General features: G+C 39.1%; 1 protein-coding gene across 2 annotated transcripts in view; it reads left to right on the forward strand.

Moving 5' to 3' along the window:
• LOC135466200 (annexin A6-like) overlaps window positions 1–18,369 on the forward strand; it is a 55,716-nt gene that overhangs the window by 17,963 nt on the left and 19,384 nt on the right. For both annotated transcript variants that reach the window (XM_064743599.1, XM_064743600.1), the window contains exons 4-8: window positions 7,375–7,493; window positions 7,992–8,100; window positions 8,741–8,854; window positions 12,414–12,605; window positions 13,119–13,205. In XM_064743599.1, coding sequence (XP_064599669.1) covers window positions 7,375–7,493; window positions 7,992–8,100; window positions 8,741–8,854; window positions 12,414–12,605; window positions 13,119–13,205 — 621 coding nt within the window. The remainder of the gene's footprint in view (window positions 1–7,374; window positions 7,494–7,991; window positions 8,101–8,740; window positions 8,855–12,413; window positions 12,606–13,118; window positions 13,206–18,369) is intronic.

Genomic DNA, 18,369 nt, shown 5'->3' on the forward strand with positions numbered 1-18,369 from the left:
GATATGATGGTTAGAGATCTGCAGGACAATAGATCCTGGCATCTAGGAAATGTAATCATTGTATGAATACACAGCATTCGCTGCAAGGGCTGTCCAAATTGGCCTTGTATGATGTTTTTAATCCACACACCACATGGAGGCAGCCAAAAAGTATCTATACATCTATGAACTAGGTGTTTACTTATGTATATAAGCCTGCAACGATCGTCTATCTTATCCATGTCCATGTTGGTGGAAAAGTTGTTTGTTCCTGTGAAGGTGTTTGCATGTATGTTTATCCCCATTAGGATTGGGTGCTTCCAGGCCTGCAGTGTATGGATAGTAACTGGTAAGATAGGTACTTGATCTCTGGCTGGTAAATACAGGAAAGGCATTGGTATCTTGACAGGTAAAATAGATGCTTTATCTACATGAAATACATGAAAATCAATGGTCTTGAGGAGTAACATAGTTGCTTGACCTCTGACTGGTGAAGACATGTATGTACTTGGCCTTTGAATGGTAAAATGGGTGCTTGATCTCTGACTGGTGAAGACATGTATGTTCTTGGCCTTTGACTGGTAACACGGTTGTGTGATCTCTGGCTGGTGAAGACATGTATGTACTTGGTCTTTGACTGGTAACATTGTTGTGTGATCTCTGACTGGTGAAGACATGTATGTACTTGGTCTTTGACTGGTAACATGGTTGTGTGATCTCTGACTGGTGAAGACATGTATGTTCTTGGTCTTTGACTGGTAACATGGTTGCATGATCTCTGACTGGTGAAGACATGTATGTACTTGGTCTTTGACTGGTAACACGGTTGTGTGATCTCTGACTGGTGAAGATATGTATGTACTTGGCCTTTGACTGGTAACATGGTTGCTTGATCTCTGGCTGGTGAAGACATGTATGTACTTGGCCTTTGACTGGTAACATGGTTGCTTGATCTCTGGCTGGTGAAGACATTTATGTTCTTGGCCTTTGACTGGTAACATGATTGTGTGATCTCTGGCTGGAGAAGACATGTATGTACTTGGCCTTTGACTGGTAAAATGGGTGTTTAATCTCTGACTGGTGAAGACATGTATGTACTTGGTGAGTGACTGGTAACATGGTTGCTTGATCTCTGGCTGGTGAAGACATTTATGTACTTGGCCTTTGACTGGTAACATGATTGCATGATCTCTGGCTGATGAAGACACAGATGTACTTGGCCTTTGACTGGTGACATGGGTGTTTGACCTCTGGCTGGTGAAGACATGTATGTACTTGGCCTTTGACTGGTGACATGGGTGTTTGATCTCTGACTGGTGAAGACATTTATGTACTTGGCCTTTGACCGGTAACATGGTTGTGTGATCTCTGACTGGTGAAGATATGTATGTACTTGGTCTTTGACTGGTAACATGGTTGCTTGATCTCTGGCTGGTGAAGACATGTATGCACTTGGCCTTTGACTGGTAACATGGTTGTGTGATCTCTGACTGGTGAAGACATTTATATTCTTGGTCTTTGACAGGTAAACATGGTTGCATGATCTCTGACTGGTGAAGACATGTATGCACTTGGTCTTTGACTGGTGACATGGTTGTGTGACCTCTGACTGGTGAAGGCATGTATGTACTTGGCCTTTGACTGGTTACATGGTTGCATGATCTCTGACTGGTGAAGACATGTATGTTCTTTGTCTTTGACAGGTAACATGGTTGCATGACCTCTGGCTGGTGAAGACATGTATGCACTTGGCCTTTGACTGGTTACATGGTTGTGTGATCTCTGACTGGTGAAGACATTTATGTACTTGGTCTTTGACAGGTAAACATGGTTGCATGATCTCTGACTGGTGAAGACATGTATGCACTTGGTCTTTGACTGGTGACATGGTTGTGTGACCTCTGACTGGTGAAGGCATGTATGTACTTGGCCTTTGACTGGTTACATGGTTGCATGATCTCTGACTGGTGAAGACATGTATGTTCTTTGTCTTTGACAGGTAACATGGTTGCATGACCTCTGGCTGGTGAAGACATGTATGCACTTGGCCTTTGACTGGTTACATGGTTGCATGATCTCTGACTGGTGAAGACATGTATGTACTTGGTCTTTGACTGGTAACATGGTTGCTTGATCTCTGGCTGGTGAAGACATTTATGTACTTGGTCTTTGACAGGTAAACATGGTTGCATGATCTCTGACTGGTGAAGAGATGTATGTACTTGGTCTTTGACTGGTGACATGATTGTGTGATCTCTGACTGGTGAAGACATGTATGTACTTGGCCTTTGACTGGTAACATGGTTGCATGATTTCTGGCTGGTGAAGACATGTATGTACTTGGTCTTTCACTGGTAAAATGGGTGTTTAATCTCTGACTGGTGAAGACATGTATGTACTTGGCCTTTGACTGGTAAAATGGGTGTTTAATCTCTGACTGGTGAAGACATGTATGCACTTGGCCTTTGACTGGTGACATGGTTGTGTGATCTCTGACTGGTGAAGGGATGTATGTACTTGGCCTTTGACTGGTAACATGGTTGCATGATTTCTGGCTGGTGAAGACATGTATGTACTTGGTCTTTCACTGGTAAAATGGGTGTTTAATCTCTGACTGGTGAAGACATGTATGTACTTGGTGAGTGACTGGTGACATGGTTGTGTGACCTCTGACTGGTGAAGACATGTATGTACTTGGCCTTTCACTGGTAACATGGTTGCATGATTTCTGGCTGGTGAAGACATGTATGTACTTGGTCTTTCACTGGTAAAATGGGTGTTTAATCTCTGACTGGTGAAGACATGTATGTACTTGGTGAGTGACTGGTAACATGGTTGTGTGACCTCTGACTGGTGAAGGCATGTATGTACTTGGCCTTTGACTGGTAACATGGTTGCATGACCTCTGGCTGGTGAAGACATTTATGTACTTGGTCTTTGACAGGTAAACATGGTTGCATGATCTCTGACTGGTGAAGACATGTATGTTCTTGGTCTTTCACTGGTAACATGGGTGTGTGATCTCTGACTGGTGAAGACATGTATGTACTTGGCCTTTGACTGGTGAAGACATGTATGTACTTGGTCTTTGACCGGTAACATGGTTGCTTGACCTCTGGCTGATTATACTCGCTTTATATACATTTGCACATGTACCAATGACGGGTAAAATGTAGGCTTGACCTCTGAAAGGTAAAGTATGCATGTACTTGCTTGACCTTATATAAACCTGTGACATGTAAAATACATGCTTGACCTTATGTAAACCTGTGACAGGTAAAATACATGCTTGACCTTATATAAATCTGTGACATGTAAACTACATGCTTGACTTTATATAAACCTGGGACAGGTAAAATACATGCTTGACCTTATATAAACCTGGGACAGGTGAAATACATGCTTGACCTTATATAAACCTGGGACAGGTAAAATACATGCTTGACCTTATATAAACCTGGGACATGTAAACTACATGCTTGACCTTATATAAACCTGGGACAGGTAAAATACACGCTTGACCTTATATAACCCTGGGACAGGTAAAATACACGGTTTACCTTAGATAAATCTGTGACATGTAAAATACATGCTTGACCTTATATAAACCTGGGACAGGTAAAATACATGCTTGACCTTATATAAATCTGTGACATGTAAACTACCTGCTTGACTTTATATAAACCTGGGACAGGTAAAATACATGCTTGACCTTATATAAACCTGGGACAGGTAAAATACATGCTTGACCTTATATAAACCTGGGACAGGTAAAATACATGCTTGACCTTATATAAACCTGGGACATGTAAACTACATGCTTGACTTTATATAAACCTGGGACAGGTAAAATACATGCTTGACCTTATATAAACCTGGGACAGGTAAAATACATGCTTGACCTTCTATAAATTTCTGACATGTAAAATTCAGGTTTTAGTTCAGGTCAAGTAGAAACATATCAGAATGTTTTACTGAGGCAAAAAACTGACACAGTCTGTCCATACCTTGGAGACAGGTTGCAGGTGGGATGAGTAATGACACAGACATGAGCCTTGTGTTACTTTTATAGTGATGAAATCAGGGAGAACGTGTAGTTCATCTGATGCTTGTAGGTATATTGATCAGGTATACAAACAGTGGGATGGTAGTGTTGCTGTATATTTCCCTAAGGGTCACAATAAATTCCTACATCCTGCTTACTGAACTAATTACTTCTGGCTGTTGAAATATGGAAGGTCTCAGATATTACTGATATAGCTTCTAGCGAGTGGAGTTTAAACTCACTTCCTCCTCCCATTGTTTCTCATTTCATGCAAATAATTAAATATGTGGAAGTTAATTGGCTGTAAATAATTTTGTGTCGAACCTTTGGGTGTTATTGGTAATGCTCTATTTGTTATGAATAAAAATCAACTGATAATTGAACTGGGCACAAAGATTTCTCTCTGCTGGATATTAAGAAAATCATTTCAGCTTCATTTTATTTAAACAGTTGTGAAGACTATAGCTGTTTATCCCAGGGTTTATGTATACATGTAAACAGGGTTGAAATCTTTTAACATTTGGGGCCCAGTAGCCGAGGTGGTTTGCATGCCAGTGCGACGCATTGACCCCTCTCACATATGCAGTCGCTGTGAGTTCAAGTCCAGCTCGTGCTGGCTTCCTCTCCGCTTTTACATGAGAAGGTCTGTCAGCAAACTGCAGGTTGTCGTGGGTTTGCCCTGGACTCTACCCAGTTTCGTTCCATCATACGGAGGCCGCTGTTTTATACTGCACTACTGTTTATACTGTTTGAAATACTCTCGAGTACAGTGTAAAGCACCAATCAAATAAATAAATAAATCTTAACATTTGTAGAGACACAGTGTAAACTGTGCGGTGTCATCTGTCCATTTGATACTGCCAGTGTTCTGTATCCAGAACAATCTTTTGTCCGAAAAAAAAGAGTGAGAATAAGATATCAGATGACTTGGGTAATTGAACAGGTCGCTTGCAGTGTTAAATGAGAATGGTTGGCATTTGGCGAGATTTGAACATGTGGTTTTGGAATTATACATGAGAGTGAAGAATTTTTAGATATCCCTCACCAACAGCTTTGTCACCGCAGAGGAGCCTGTCCCTGAGCTGATAAGGTCATGATGGATGGAGGTTATGATGACAGTGTAAAATCAATATCTTCTGATAGGTATGATGACTTTCTGCCACAATGCCCAGCAGTGACTGGAGGGTAGTATTAGACCCAGCCCAGGGAGGAGCAGAACTAGACTGTAGATGTACTTGTGTGTCAAAGGGGATAATAACATGATGGATTATCCCCTGCTGGCACTTAACACCTCACTTAGCACCTCATCAGTGACACAGTGCTCCCATGTAATATGTCACATGAGGACCCCGCATAACTACAGTGCCTGCAGAATTTGTTGTCTTGTTGTATTACCATCATGTTATTTTATAATTATAATATCTGTATTTATCGAAGGCAGCTCGGTCAGTTTACAGTGAAACTATTGTGTAGTTTGAAGAATGAAGCTACATACATTCATACATACAAAAAGCAACAGGACAATCAGTAGACAGTCCAATCCGTGAAGCCGTCCCAACCAGCAGGAGAAGTAGGGTAGTGGGAGACAGCCCATTACTTCACCCCTTTCTGCTCCCCTGTTGGCTGGAGCCCACTACTCACATATACATAGAAAAAACCAGGTGAGTGGGAGATGGCCCCTTTCCCATCCCCTCTTAGGTTTGAACAATGCACATGTGTGCAAGAGTGTTACATCTTAAGAAAAGGCTTTCTATAAAAATCATCTATGTATAAATAAGAAAATAAAAATAAAAAAATACCCTTCCTAAAAAAACAAAACAAAAAACAAATCAAAATAAAAACAAATCAAAATATAAATAAAAAAGGATATTTTAGGTTTGAACATATCACATTTAGATTCTGATGAAGTAAAGTTGAGAGAGATGGGATATTGGCACAGTGAAAGCATACATGCGTGCATGTACATTCAGTTGTCTGAATATAACTGTCATTATAAGTTGTGTGACTGAAAGCTTGATAGACGTGGAGGTTGTGGGTTTCCCCCGGGTGCTGCCCGGTTTCCTCCCACCATAATGTTGGCAGCCGTCGTATAAGGGAAATATTCTTGAATACGGCGTAAAACACCAATCAAATAAATAAATAAATAAATAGATCTTTTCCATGGATTGGGAGGCAGTTCCATATTTTGATGCCTATATGTGTCAGCACCATGATCAAAGTGTTGTCATGATTGAGTACATGTATCAGCACCATGATCATGTCATCACGATTAGGTACCTCTGTCAGCACCATGATCACAATGTTGTCATGATTAGGTTCATTTGACAGCACCATGATTGCAATGTTGTCATGATTAGGTTCATTTGACAGCACCATGATTGCAATGTTGTCATGATTAGGTTCATTTGACAGCACCATGATTGCAATGTTGTCATGATTAGGTTCATTTGACAGCACCATGATTGCAATGTTGTCATGATTAGGTTCATTTGACAGCACCATGATCACAATGTTGTCATGATTAGGTTCATTTGACAGCACCATGATCACAATGTTGTCATGATTAGGTTCATTTGACAGCACCATGATTGCAATGTTGTCATGATTAGGTTCATTTGACAGCACCATGATCACAATGTTGTCATGATTAGGTTCATTTGACAGCACCATGATCACAATGTTATCATGATTAGGTTCATTTGACAGCACCATGATCACAATGTTATCATGATTAGGTTCATTTGACAGCACCATGATCACAATGTTATCATGATTAGGTTCATGTGTTAGCATTATGATCACGATGTCATGCTGACCATGCAGCAGCTCTTGATTGATAACAAATCTTACAAGGGAACATCCCTGAAGTTGGAATATATGTGATAGCTTACCTTTCTATGGAATCTTGTGTATGTTCCCTTGTCTCTGTATAGACATTGTCTTCATGTCTGTTCACCAGTTTTGTCCTACTCATTACCATGTTCATAAATGATTCAGCCTGACATGTTCAGGCAGGATTATCCAGTGTCAGACTAAAGTATACCTATAGTACTGTGGTGTCACAGTTATTGCTGAAAGATAGTCAGAGTGGCAATAAATCATACCTGTGTCTAGCTATACACCTATGTATATGTAAATGGATCAATATTGACATCAAACTGTAATTTGTTATTTAAGCTTTAGTTGAAGTATTATGAGCCTCTGTGTTTTTTCCTTTGTATGTGTACCTGATCTCATCACAATAAGGGATGCTGTTGGAGCTGATGAGATTTTGTGTATCACATCCATGTATTGTTCTAGGCTGAGATACATGGTAAGTGGTGTAATATGTTGTGGTGATATGTTCACAGAAGGAAGAAGAGCGTCAGATGATCATTGATCACGAAAACGAGCTCCTGGTGAACAAGATGCGGAAGATCATGACACGCAAAGGTCGCCTTGATAACTGGAATGATTATGAGCAAAAAAGGTAGTATTAGAGGTGTATTAGATTCTGACAGAATTGGTCTGATGGCTATACAGGTACATGTAGGTACCAGGTTTATCCTTTAAGATCCTATTATGACCCTTTCACATAACAGTAATGTTGTAGTACTGCAGACTTCCATGAGTGTGTAACTGACCATATTGATGGCTGTGAACTGTTTTATGATCACTATCTGCTGCCCATAAGAAAGGCAGGGTGTGTGTCTGCTTTAGAGCATACTTCAACCTACAGCTTTGTACTAGATCTCCATGGAAACATGGTTGTTCTCCAGAATTTTTTCTTTTCTTTTTTCAAGCTAATCTCTGCCATCTGTATTGTTGAAATTTTCCAAATCTGTTTACCTGTACTAGGCATTGAAAAATAATTGTAAGGTGCAGAGAAGTAACCATTTGCTGTCATTTGTCTACCATATCAGCAGGTATTTGTTTTGTTTTTCAATATGTGATGATTTTGCATTATTTTGTATAAACTGGGTTTCAGTTTACATACGCCTTATCGGGAGCGACGATTGGAACAGATTGCTGTTGATAACCTTGGTATTGCCAAACGATTGGAGAGGGTTGGCCCTGTCTACCATGTAAAAAACTGGGTATGTACCATGTCCAACTTTCATAATCAACTAACATCGGATGTTAAGTAAAAAAGTGAAAAGTACATCTGAAATACAGAAAAGTCAACAAATGTACATGTACCAAAAAATATATATATATATCTGATGTACAGAACAGTTAAAATCACAGGAGAAAAAAGGCCATTTAAAGTAGAGAAATTATAAGTTAACAGTCATGAAAAAGAGTTCATCAGATACATGTGTACAACAAATCAACATCAATCGTGGGAAAAATTCACCTGTATCCAGACATCATCAGGTACATGTGTACAACAAATCAAGATCAGTCCTGGGAAAAATTCACCTGTATCCAGACATCATCAGATACATGTGTACAACAAATCAAGATCAGTCCTGGGAAAAATTCACCTCTATCCAGACATCATTGCATACTACCGCAGTCAAAGTTTAGAATCTTTGTGTCATGTATATGGAATTATTGTCTGACAGTGTACAGCAAAAAATTGCCTATATATGGAGTTACATGTAGGTGTGGATACCTTTTATAACAAAATGGTATTTATATGTATATGGATGTAATCTGTACACAGAAACCAGTTTCCAGATGCTGAACTTTAATAGGTGGTAATCTTTTCAGTAAGTTTCTCTTTTGTTGCAGGAAGATGATTTTCATCGTCATGAGGAAATCCTAGAGAGAAGAGCCGAGGAAACTAAAGATTATGATGATGTTTTGACTCCACGTCGACAGAAGCGACTGTCAAAGACAAGACAGGTTTGCAGCACATATTTGCTGATATTGCTAATGACGATTCACATGAGATATGTTAAGAATGAAAATATAGATATGTAATTATCTAAATATTGCTGTTCTTACTGATGAGCTTGTGTATATGTATGCATCAGTTTGATGAGCAGTATGCAGCGGGGATGCATGGATCCCCGGTATATATCAGCTCAGGTGGTAGAGCATCCACTTCGGGGGTCAATCCTGGGTCGAGTCACACCTAAGACATTAAAAGAGGATGTTGTAACTTCCTCGCTTGGCATTCAGGATTAAGGGGACATGCAACGGCTGGTTGACGTATCAATATAATGGCCCAGGCAGGGCGGCTGTGGGAACATAGCCAAAAATCGTGAATGTTTCAAATGCAAAGTTTCAAGATCGCGAACAATTGATTCTCGAGGGCAACATCAACTTTCACACCATTTCCAAGTAAATTTAACGATTGTAATTTTGACAAGTTCGCGATTGGTCTTGATTAGATGAAATCACATTTCAAACGAGACTTGAGCACTGTCCTGTCGCAGAGTGATATAATGACCTCTCTGAAAACAGCACAACTCTGATATCAGTAGGCCTACATGCATGCATGGACCTATAATCCCAAACTCTGATCACGTCACAGTAACTTTTTGATCGGTGCATGGACTACTCTACCTCCACAATCACAATAAACATAATAAAAATCACATACCTTTCTTGACAGAGATCAAGTGACATAGCCAAAGCTCTGTGACCCGAAGAAGCCCAGGACGAATAAAATATCCCAGCTTTGATATGCCGGTTTGTGCACCATCAATGAAAATTAACGGACTGCTCTGGGAATAAATTGTACAGCTGTAACAGTAAATGTGCTGAACTAACTAAAATTACTGAAAATGTTCCCAGATTGAAGACCTACTGGTAGTTTAATGTAATGGTAGTGTAATGGCATGTATACTAATGTGAAAGCATGTGTCAGTCAGCCATGGTTGAAATCATGAGAAAAGAGGGGCGACCAGTCAAAATGATGATATTCTGAACCACTCATTGTCTGCTCAGCTCCGAGTCACACTTCGTGAGCAGTTTTCTGGTGTTACGTATTCACGTTTCAGAGAATTGCTTCATCACCTTTATTAATCTCCTTGTACCAGCAATGAGAAAAGGTGTGGCAGCCTCCACTGGGCTACAGTGCAGCACCACGCTGGGTCAGTTGCATCGGCAGTAACAAACAGTCACATTTCATATCTACATCTCCCATTTTATTGTAATGCGTATGCTCTATTCTGTTTGGCACGGTCTGTTTTAAAGCATAGATTCCAATCTTAAAATTCTTGACATATAGAAGGCTGAGAAGTACACGGCCAAAAATTGTCCTACCGCCTATTGTTTTGTGTTCAATAAGACAATAACAATACATGTGATCTTTATGTATGCTTTGCTGTATATTCCGAGATCATACAGTCGGCCAGGAATATGGTGGCTGATGATGAAATGGCAAATTCCCAGTCGTAATTGTTTGTGTGCTGTTTGTCTCCAGTCATGCAGATTTGTGAATCAGTAATGAGGCAAATTGTTTTGGTTTAACTGAAGTTCTGAGGGACTTTATGCTATATTCTTTATAATAAAATAAATTAAATCTGGATCGTGTATTTACCATATAGCTAACTCCCATTACCTAACTGGCCATATCTGTAATAATTTATCTTGTTTTTACAACATTTACTTGTATATATTAGTACTTGCAGCAGTGATTAAATTATAAATTAAGAGTATTTAAAAAATTTTGTGAAAAAGTGTAGTTTTCTGTTGAATACGAAAGCATATAAATAATCTATAAGACTTTGGTGATAACCAACTTAATTCAGGTAAAGGACACACTCGTGCATATGTTAATATTAGCTGGGGATTTTCAAAAAAATGCCAAGTACATGTATGTGGGCTAAAAGGTGTATGCCAGGCAGATTATGTGTAACAGCAATAAAGAAAAATATGTTTTGTTTTGTGATAGTGGAAACTGGGATTGCCATGTGGTATGTTCCCTGTAATAAAATGAAGAAATTCTCCTCGGCCTTATCTGACTAAGTTTGGTGGAATTCTCCTTGATGAAATCACGCTGTTCTTGCCACGTTTTACAGAAGGAAATTCATCTTCATGAAGAGGAAACATTCAGTATTCAGGGTCAGAGTTGTAGTTATCTTCTTGGAAAGTATACTGACATGGAGTACAATATATACAGTATCAGTGACAAGTGCTCCTAGAGGGGATTAACACCTGGAAATTAAATTCTGTCATGCCTGTGATCCTTTTATCAGCAGGTGTGATAAGTTACTGAACTCACTCACACACCAGGTGAAGCACACCTGAAAGAGGAGTTTGCTATAAAGAGCAAATAAATTGAACATTATGTATAATACTTTATATTACATTAATTTTTACAAACTCTAAGCCGTATCATTCGAGGTTCAAAGTGACTTTCTGAACTCTGAATGGATTACCTAACCATTCCTATCGACTGACTGCAACTGTAATGTACAAAGCGAAATAAAATAATGATGAAACTCTCGGAACATTACATAATGAAAAACAAAGCTATCAAGCAAAATTGTCTCTGTTATCTGTGCCTATAACCTCCCTTTGTTGATTGCTCTACCACATTAGCGGCACCATATGTTGTACAACTGATAGAGAACTCCTGAAAAGTGAAAGATTTATACACTGTCTGAAAACACAGGTTTAGGTTTTTATGCAAAGATTATTATATGTAACTGTCCTTCCAATGTATACTGGCAGTGGCACTCTGGTATGTAACTTGACACGGAATTTATAGTATCCTACATGTTCATCTCTATTTGGTCTGCCGGTACCCGCACTTTTTCTGTTCAACCCGAAAAATAAAAGAAAAATGTGTTGTATGATTTGCACAAATAGCTTAACCAAAACAACAGTCAGTGGGGCACGATCATTGATATCGGTATCCCGCCATTACTTTTCAGATTCCCTTTCGTCATCTCTCGGGGTGGGGGGTGGGGGTGGGGTGGGTGTCAAGTGGAACTACTTTCGTCTTTCTTTGCTCCTGACGACAGTGATCTCGTGTTTGCCCGGAGATCTTAAAGTCTCAGTCGGAATCCCATTCACACCAATCGTGAACAGATCGCGAGGTGAGGAAGGCCTCTTGATCTGTTTTTAAACTGATCAGACGCGAAATTTTCAGGTTGCAAATGATTGGTTCATTAACGATATTTGGCTGCGCTCCCTTACTTGCCTTCAGTTAGTCGTCTCAGTGATGGAGCACTAGATAAAATAGTGGTGGAAATCCTTCCTACAACAAGGAGGCACATACACACTCTCTAAGGACTCCGTTATCATATGAAAAATTGTTAAGTACGACATTAAACCCCAAGCTCACTCACTCACTGCCCAGTAAATATTGTATGCTTAAATTCAGTGTGCATGGAGTATGAGCAGGAATTTCTTTTGTTGATGAAACCATGGAAGTTAGCCTGTTCAATATGTAGAACAGTGAGTGGGTATATATATAGAACAGATTCTGCATTGATGATAATTACAGCAAAGAAAAGCCAGGAAAGGAGCTGTGTCTGGTGATGAGGACAAATATGAGGATGACTTTGAGAGTGACAATGACAGTGTTGATGCTAAAGGCAATGAGAATGAAGAGAAGGACAGCACAACGAAGAGAGACAGGAGGGACAGCTCTCAGGAGAGGAAAGAGGAAGAAGATCAAGGAAAACTTCCCAGAATTGTGAGATCAAAATCCAGTGAACAATTCTTAATGTATTTGCCCTCAAAAGTGCATTTTGAGAGAAAAATAAAGGCGATAACATTGCATTTTTGATGCTGAAACTTCAAAAGACCTCAAAGCACCTTTCTCAGATCAATGTAAGTGTAAGAATCTGGCAGAATGAGTAACGTACTTGTGATGGACAAACTTTTATTTCAAATACAGGAATAGGTTTTTATGGTATACACTATTTATTTATTTAATTGATGTTTTTGGTTTACACTAAGTAGCCCATGGTATTTTCCTGTTTCTATTCAGTGATCACTTTTCCATCATAAGCCAGTGTATTGAAATGAAGAATTAAATAGCTTGGCTCTGCTCAGTGACAAGTGGTTTTTAGACAGAAGAAGTAAGAAAACCCCTAAATTTGATCTATTTTGATATGTTAAGTATAGACAGAACATTTCTCATGTTATGGATAAATCTCCCGGCAAAGATTTGTGCAACAATGTTATAAATGTTCTTTGTCATCAGGAATGCAGGAAGAAGGATAAAAATAGTACAAAGGACAAAGGAACGACCAAGGTGTCCAAACTGCCGGCTGTCAGTCAGACCAAAAAGGTGAGGTGATCACTGACCTGACACATGTGCTGTCATAGGATGTAGAGCAGCTACTGTATGCGTTTGCCTATAAGTGTGATCTAGTTGTCTTCTCATGTGGAGCAGATGGTTAAAGGGCTGCAGATACACTGTCAGCACACAATCTCAATAAAGACAGCTGGCAAGCACACTGTCTGCATCTGGTGAACATACTGAATGCATCTAGTAAGCATACTGAATGCATCTAGTGAGCACACTGAATGCATCTGGTGAGCATACTGAATGCATCTAGTGAGCACACTGAATGCATCTGGTGAGCACACTAAATGCACTTGGTGAGTATGTTGTATGCAGCTGATGAACACACTGTGTGTTGGTGGTAAGCTCTGTAAAGGTAACTGGCGAGCACAATGAATGCATCTGATGAGCACACTAAATGCATCTGGTGAGCATACTGAATGCATCTAGTGAGCATACTGAATGCATCTGGTGAGATGTTGTATGCAGGTGATGAACACACTGTCTGTTGGTGGTAAGCTTCGTAAAGGCAACTGGGGAGCACTCTGTATGCATCTGGGGAGTACACTTTATGTAGGTGGTAAGCTCACTGAAGGCTGCTGGTGAGCACACTGCACGCATGATAAGCTCATCTAATGCAACTGGTAAATATATTCTATGCAGCTGGCGAGCAAACTGGATGCATCTGGTGAGCACACTAAATGCAGCTAGAAAGCATGTACACTGCATGTTGCTGTCATAAGATCAATTGTAAAAACAAATCTTTACTAAGTGTGTAGGATGAGTGTTAGTACAAATCTTTACTAGGTGTATAGGATGAATGTTAGTACAAATCTTTACCAAGTGTGTAGGATGAGTGCCAGTACAAATCTTTATTAAGTGTATAGGATGAATGTTAGTACAAATCTTTATTAAGTGCATAGGATGAATGTTAGTACAAATCTTTTCAAAGTGTATAGGATGAGTGCGAGTACAAATCTTTATTAAGTGTATAGGATGAATGTTAGTACAAATCTTTACTAAGTGTGTAGGATGAGTGCTAGTACAAATCTTTACTAAGTGTATAGGATGAATGTTAGTACAAATCTTTACTAAGTGTATAGGATGAGTGCTAGTACAAATCTTTACTAAGTGTATAGGATGAATGTTAGTACAAATCTTTACTAAGTGTGTAGGATGAGGGCTAGTACAAATCTGTACTAAATGGATAGGGTGAATGTTAGTACAAATCTTTACTAAGTGTGTAGGATGAGTGCTAATGCAAATTTTTATTAAGTGTATACGGTGAATGTTAGTACAAATCTTTACTAAGTGTGTAGGATGAGTGCTAGTACAAATCTTTACTAAGTGTATAGGATGAGTGTTAGTACAAATCTTTACTAAGTGTGTAGGATGAATGTTAGTACAAATCTTTACTAAGTGTGTAGGATGAGTGCTAGTACAAATCTTTACCAAGTGTGTAGGATGAGTGCTAATACAAATCTTTACTAAGTGTGTAGGATGAGTGCCAGTACAAATCTTTATTAAGTGTATAGGATGAATGTTAGTACAAATCTTTACTAAGTGCATAGGATGAATGTTAGTACAAATCTTTTCAAAGTGTATAGGATGAGTGCGAGTACAAATCTTTATTAAGTGTATAGGATGAATGTTAGTACAAATCTTTACTAAGTGTGTAGGATGAGTGCTAGTACAAATCTTTACTAAGTGTATAGGATGAATGTTAGTACAAATCTTTACTAAGTGTATGAATGTTAGTACAAATCTTTACTAAGTGTGTAGGATGAGTGTTAGTACAAATCTTTACTAAGTGTGTAGGATGAGTGCTAGTACAAATCTTCACTAAGTGTGTAGGATGAAAGTTAGTACAAATCTTTACTAAGTGTGTAGGATGAGTGCGAGTACAAATCTTTATAAAGTGTATAGGATGAGTGCTAGTACAAATCTTTACTAAGTGTATAGGATAAACGTTAGTACAAATCTTTACTAAGTGTGCACGATGAGTGCTAGTACAAATCCTCACTAAGTGTATAGGATGAGTGTTAGTACAAATCTTCACTAAGAGTGTAGGATGAATGTTAGTACAAATCTTTACTAAGTATATAGGGTGAATATTAGTACAAATCTTTACTGAGTGTGTAGGATGAGTGTTAGTACAAATCTTTACTAAGTGTATAGGATGAATGTTAGTACAAATCTTTACTAAGTGTATAGGATGAATTTTAGTACAAATCTTCACTAAGTGTATAATAATGAGTGTTAGTACAAATCTTCACTAAGAGTGTAGGATGAATGTTAGTACAAATCTTTACTAAGTGTATAGGATGAATGCTAGTACAAATCTTTATTAAGTGTATAGGATGAATGTTAGTACAAATCTTCACTAAGTGTGTAGGATGAATGTTAGTACAAATCTTTACTAAGTGTGTAGGATGAATGTTAGTACAAATCTTTACTAAGTGTGTAGGATGAATGTTAGTACAAATCTTTACTAAGTGTGTAGGATGAATGTTAGTACAAATCTTTACTAAGTGTGTAGGATGAATGTTAGTACAAATCTTTACTAAGTGTGTAGGATGAATGTTAGTACAAATCTTTACTAAGTGTGTAGGATGAATGTTAGTACAAATCTTTATTAAGGGTGTAGGATGAATGTTAGTACAAGTCTTTACTAAGTGTGTAGGATGAGTGTTAGTACAAATCTTTACTAAGTGTGTAGGATGAATTTTAGTACAAATCTTTACTAAGTGTGTAGGATGAATGTTAGTACAAATCTTTATTAAGGGTGTAGGGTGAATGTTAGTACAAATCTTTACTAAGTGTGAAGGATGAATGTTAGTATGCATGTTATATACATGTGGTTATCCCGAGGAAAAAGCTAACTTAAATATAGCAACTTTAATATATAAGAATGCTGACATGCCATTTTTTGTGTATGCATGTGTGCGCGCTGGAAGTGGATAACCTGTCTTTTTTAATATGGTCATGCATATAGGAGCTCTTTCTATTTAGTTACAAGCATAACCCACATGTATGTTAACATGTTTTACACAATTCAAAGGACTCACTGGAGGACAAGTTTGCAGTTTACAGAGACAGAAAGGTATCCATTGGAGTCTGTTATCAATATTGCATGTTCACAGACTTGTGACTCTCTTGCTGTATGTATCCATTGTGGAGTGTTGTATATACATGTATGTGAGAAGTATCTCCTGAACAGTCATCACACTTCATTTTAATATCAAACTCTGTCAAGTCTGCGTGCGATTTCCTGCGATTTTGTGACACATCATTCGTGAATTACACTTGGAAAATAATGAACCAGTAAAGCCTTTATGGTTTAGTGTTGTGGAAGATCTCAGATGATTGCATCTCCTTGGAATGACCAGTTGTACCAATGGGATGTTGACAGTTTTTGTCCTATCATAACTGTAATCGTGTATGCCTGAGTGGCCTGCTTACAATAGTTAACATGTGTTCAGTTGCGCTAGTTATTGTAATGTAGACCTGTCTCTGTTTCACATCAGCAGTATACATGTACAGTATACTGATGTATGTGACCCCACAGCACTATACATTTACTGTTTGGATGTATGAGACCCCACAGCACTATACATGTACTGTTTGGATGTATGTGACTCCACAGCAACATACATGTAGTGGTTAGATGTATTGACTCCACAGCACTATGCATTTACTGTTTGGATGTATGTGACCCCACAACACTATACATGTGCTGTTTAGATGTATGTGACCCATAGCAGTATACGTGTACTGTTTAGATATATGTCCCCCTCCCCCCTCGGGGCAGTATACATGTACTGCTTGGATGTATGTGACCCCACAGCAACATACATGTACTGGCTAGATGTATTTGACTCCACAGCACTATGCATTTACTGCTTGGATGTATGTGACCCCACAACACTATACATGTGCTGTTTAGATGTATGTGAACCCACAGCACTATATGTGTACTTTTCTGGATGTATGTGACCGATAGCAGTATACATGTACTGTTGAGATATATGTCCCCCCCCACCCTCGGGGCAGTATGCATTTACTGTTTGGATGTATGTGACCCCACAACACTATACATGTACCGGTTAGATGTATTTGACTCCACAGCACTATGCATTTACTGTTTGGATGTATGTGACCCCACAGCAGTATACATGTGCTGTTGAGATATATGTACACCCCCCCCTCGGGGCAGTATACATTTACTGTTTGGATGTATGTGACCCCACAACACTATACATGTGCTGTTTAGATGTATGTGAACCCACAGCACTATATGTGTACTTTTCTGGATGTATGTGACCGATAGCAGTATACATGTACTGTTGAGATATATGTCCCCCCCCACCCTCGGGGCAGTATGCATTTACTGTTTGGATGTATGTGACCCCACAACACTATACATGTACCGGTTAGATGTATTTGACTCCACAGCACTATGCATTTACTGTTTGGATGTATGTGACCCCACAGCAGTATACATGTGCTGTTGAGATATATGTCCCCCCCCCCCCCCCTCGGGGCAGTATGCATTTACTGTTTGGATGTATGTGACCCCACAACACTATACATGTGCTGTTGAGATATATGTGAACCCACAGCACTATGTGTGTACCTTTATGGATGTATGTGACCGATAGCAGTATACATGTACTGTTGAGATATATGTCCCCCCACCTTGGGGCAGTATACATGTACTGCTTGGATGTATGTGACCCCACAGCAACATAAATGTACTGGTTAGATGTATTGACTCCACAGCACTATGCATTTACTGTTTGGATGTATGTGACCCCACAGCAGTATACATGTCCTGTTTAGATGTATGTGACCCCACAGCAGTATACGTGTGCTCTTTAGATGTATGTGACCGATAGCAGTATACATGTACTGTTGAGATATATGTCTCCCCAGCCCCCTCCCCCCCCCCCCATCGCCGGGACAGTATACATGTGTGTACATGTACTGTTCAGATGTATGTGATCCCACAGCAACATACATGTACTATTTAGATGTATATGACCCCACAGCAGCATGTACACATGTATGTACTGTTTAGATGAATGTGAACCCACAGCGACATACATGTACTGTTTAGATGTATGTGACCCCATAGCAGCATATATGTACTGTTTAGATGTAGGTG

The sequence above is a fragment of the Liolophura sinensis genome, chromosome 6 (assembly GCF_032854445.1).
Source record: "Liolophura sinensis isolate JHLJ2023 chromosome 6, CUHK_Ljap_v2, whole genome shotgun sequence".
Lineage (NCBI taxonomy): Eukaryota > Metazoa > Mollusca > Polyplacophora > Chitonida > Chitonidae > Liolophura > Liolophura sinensis.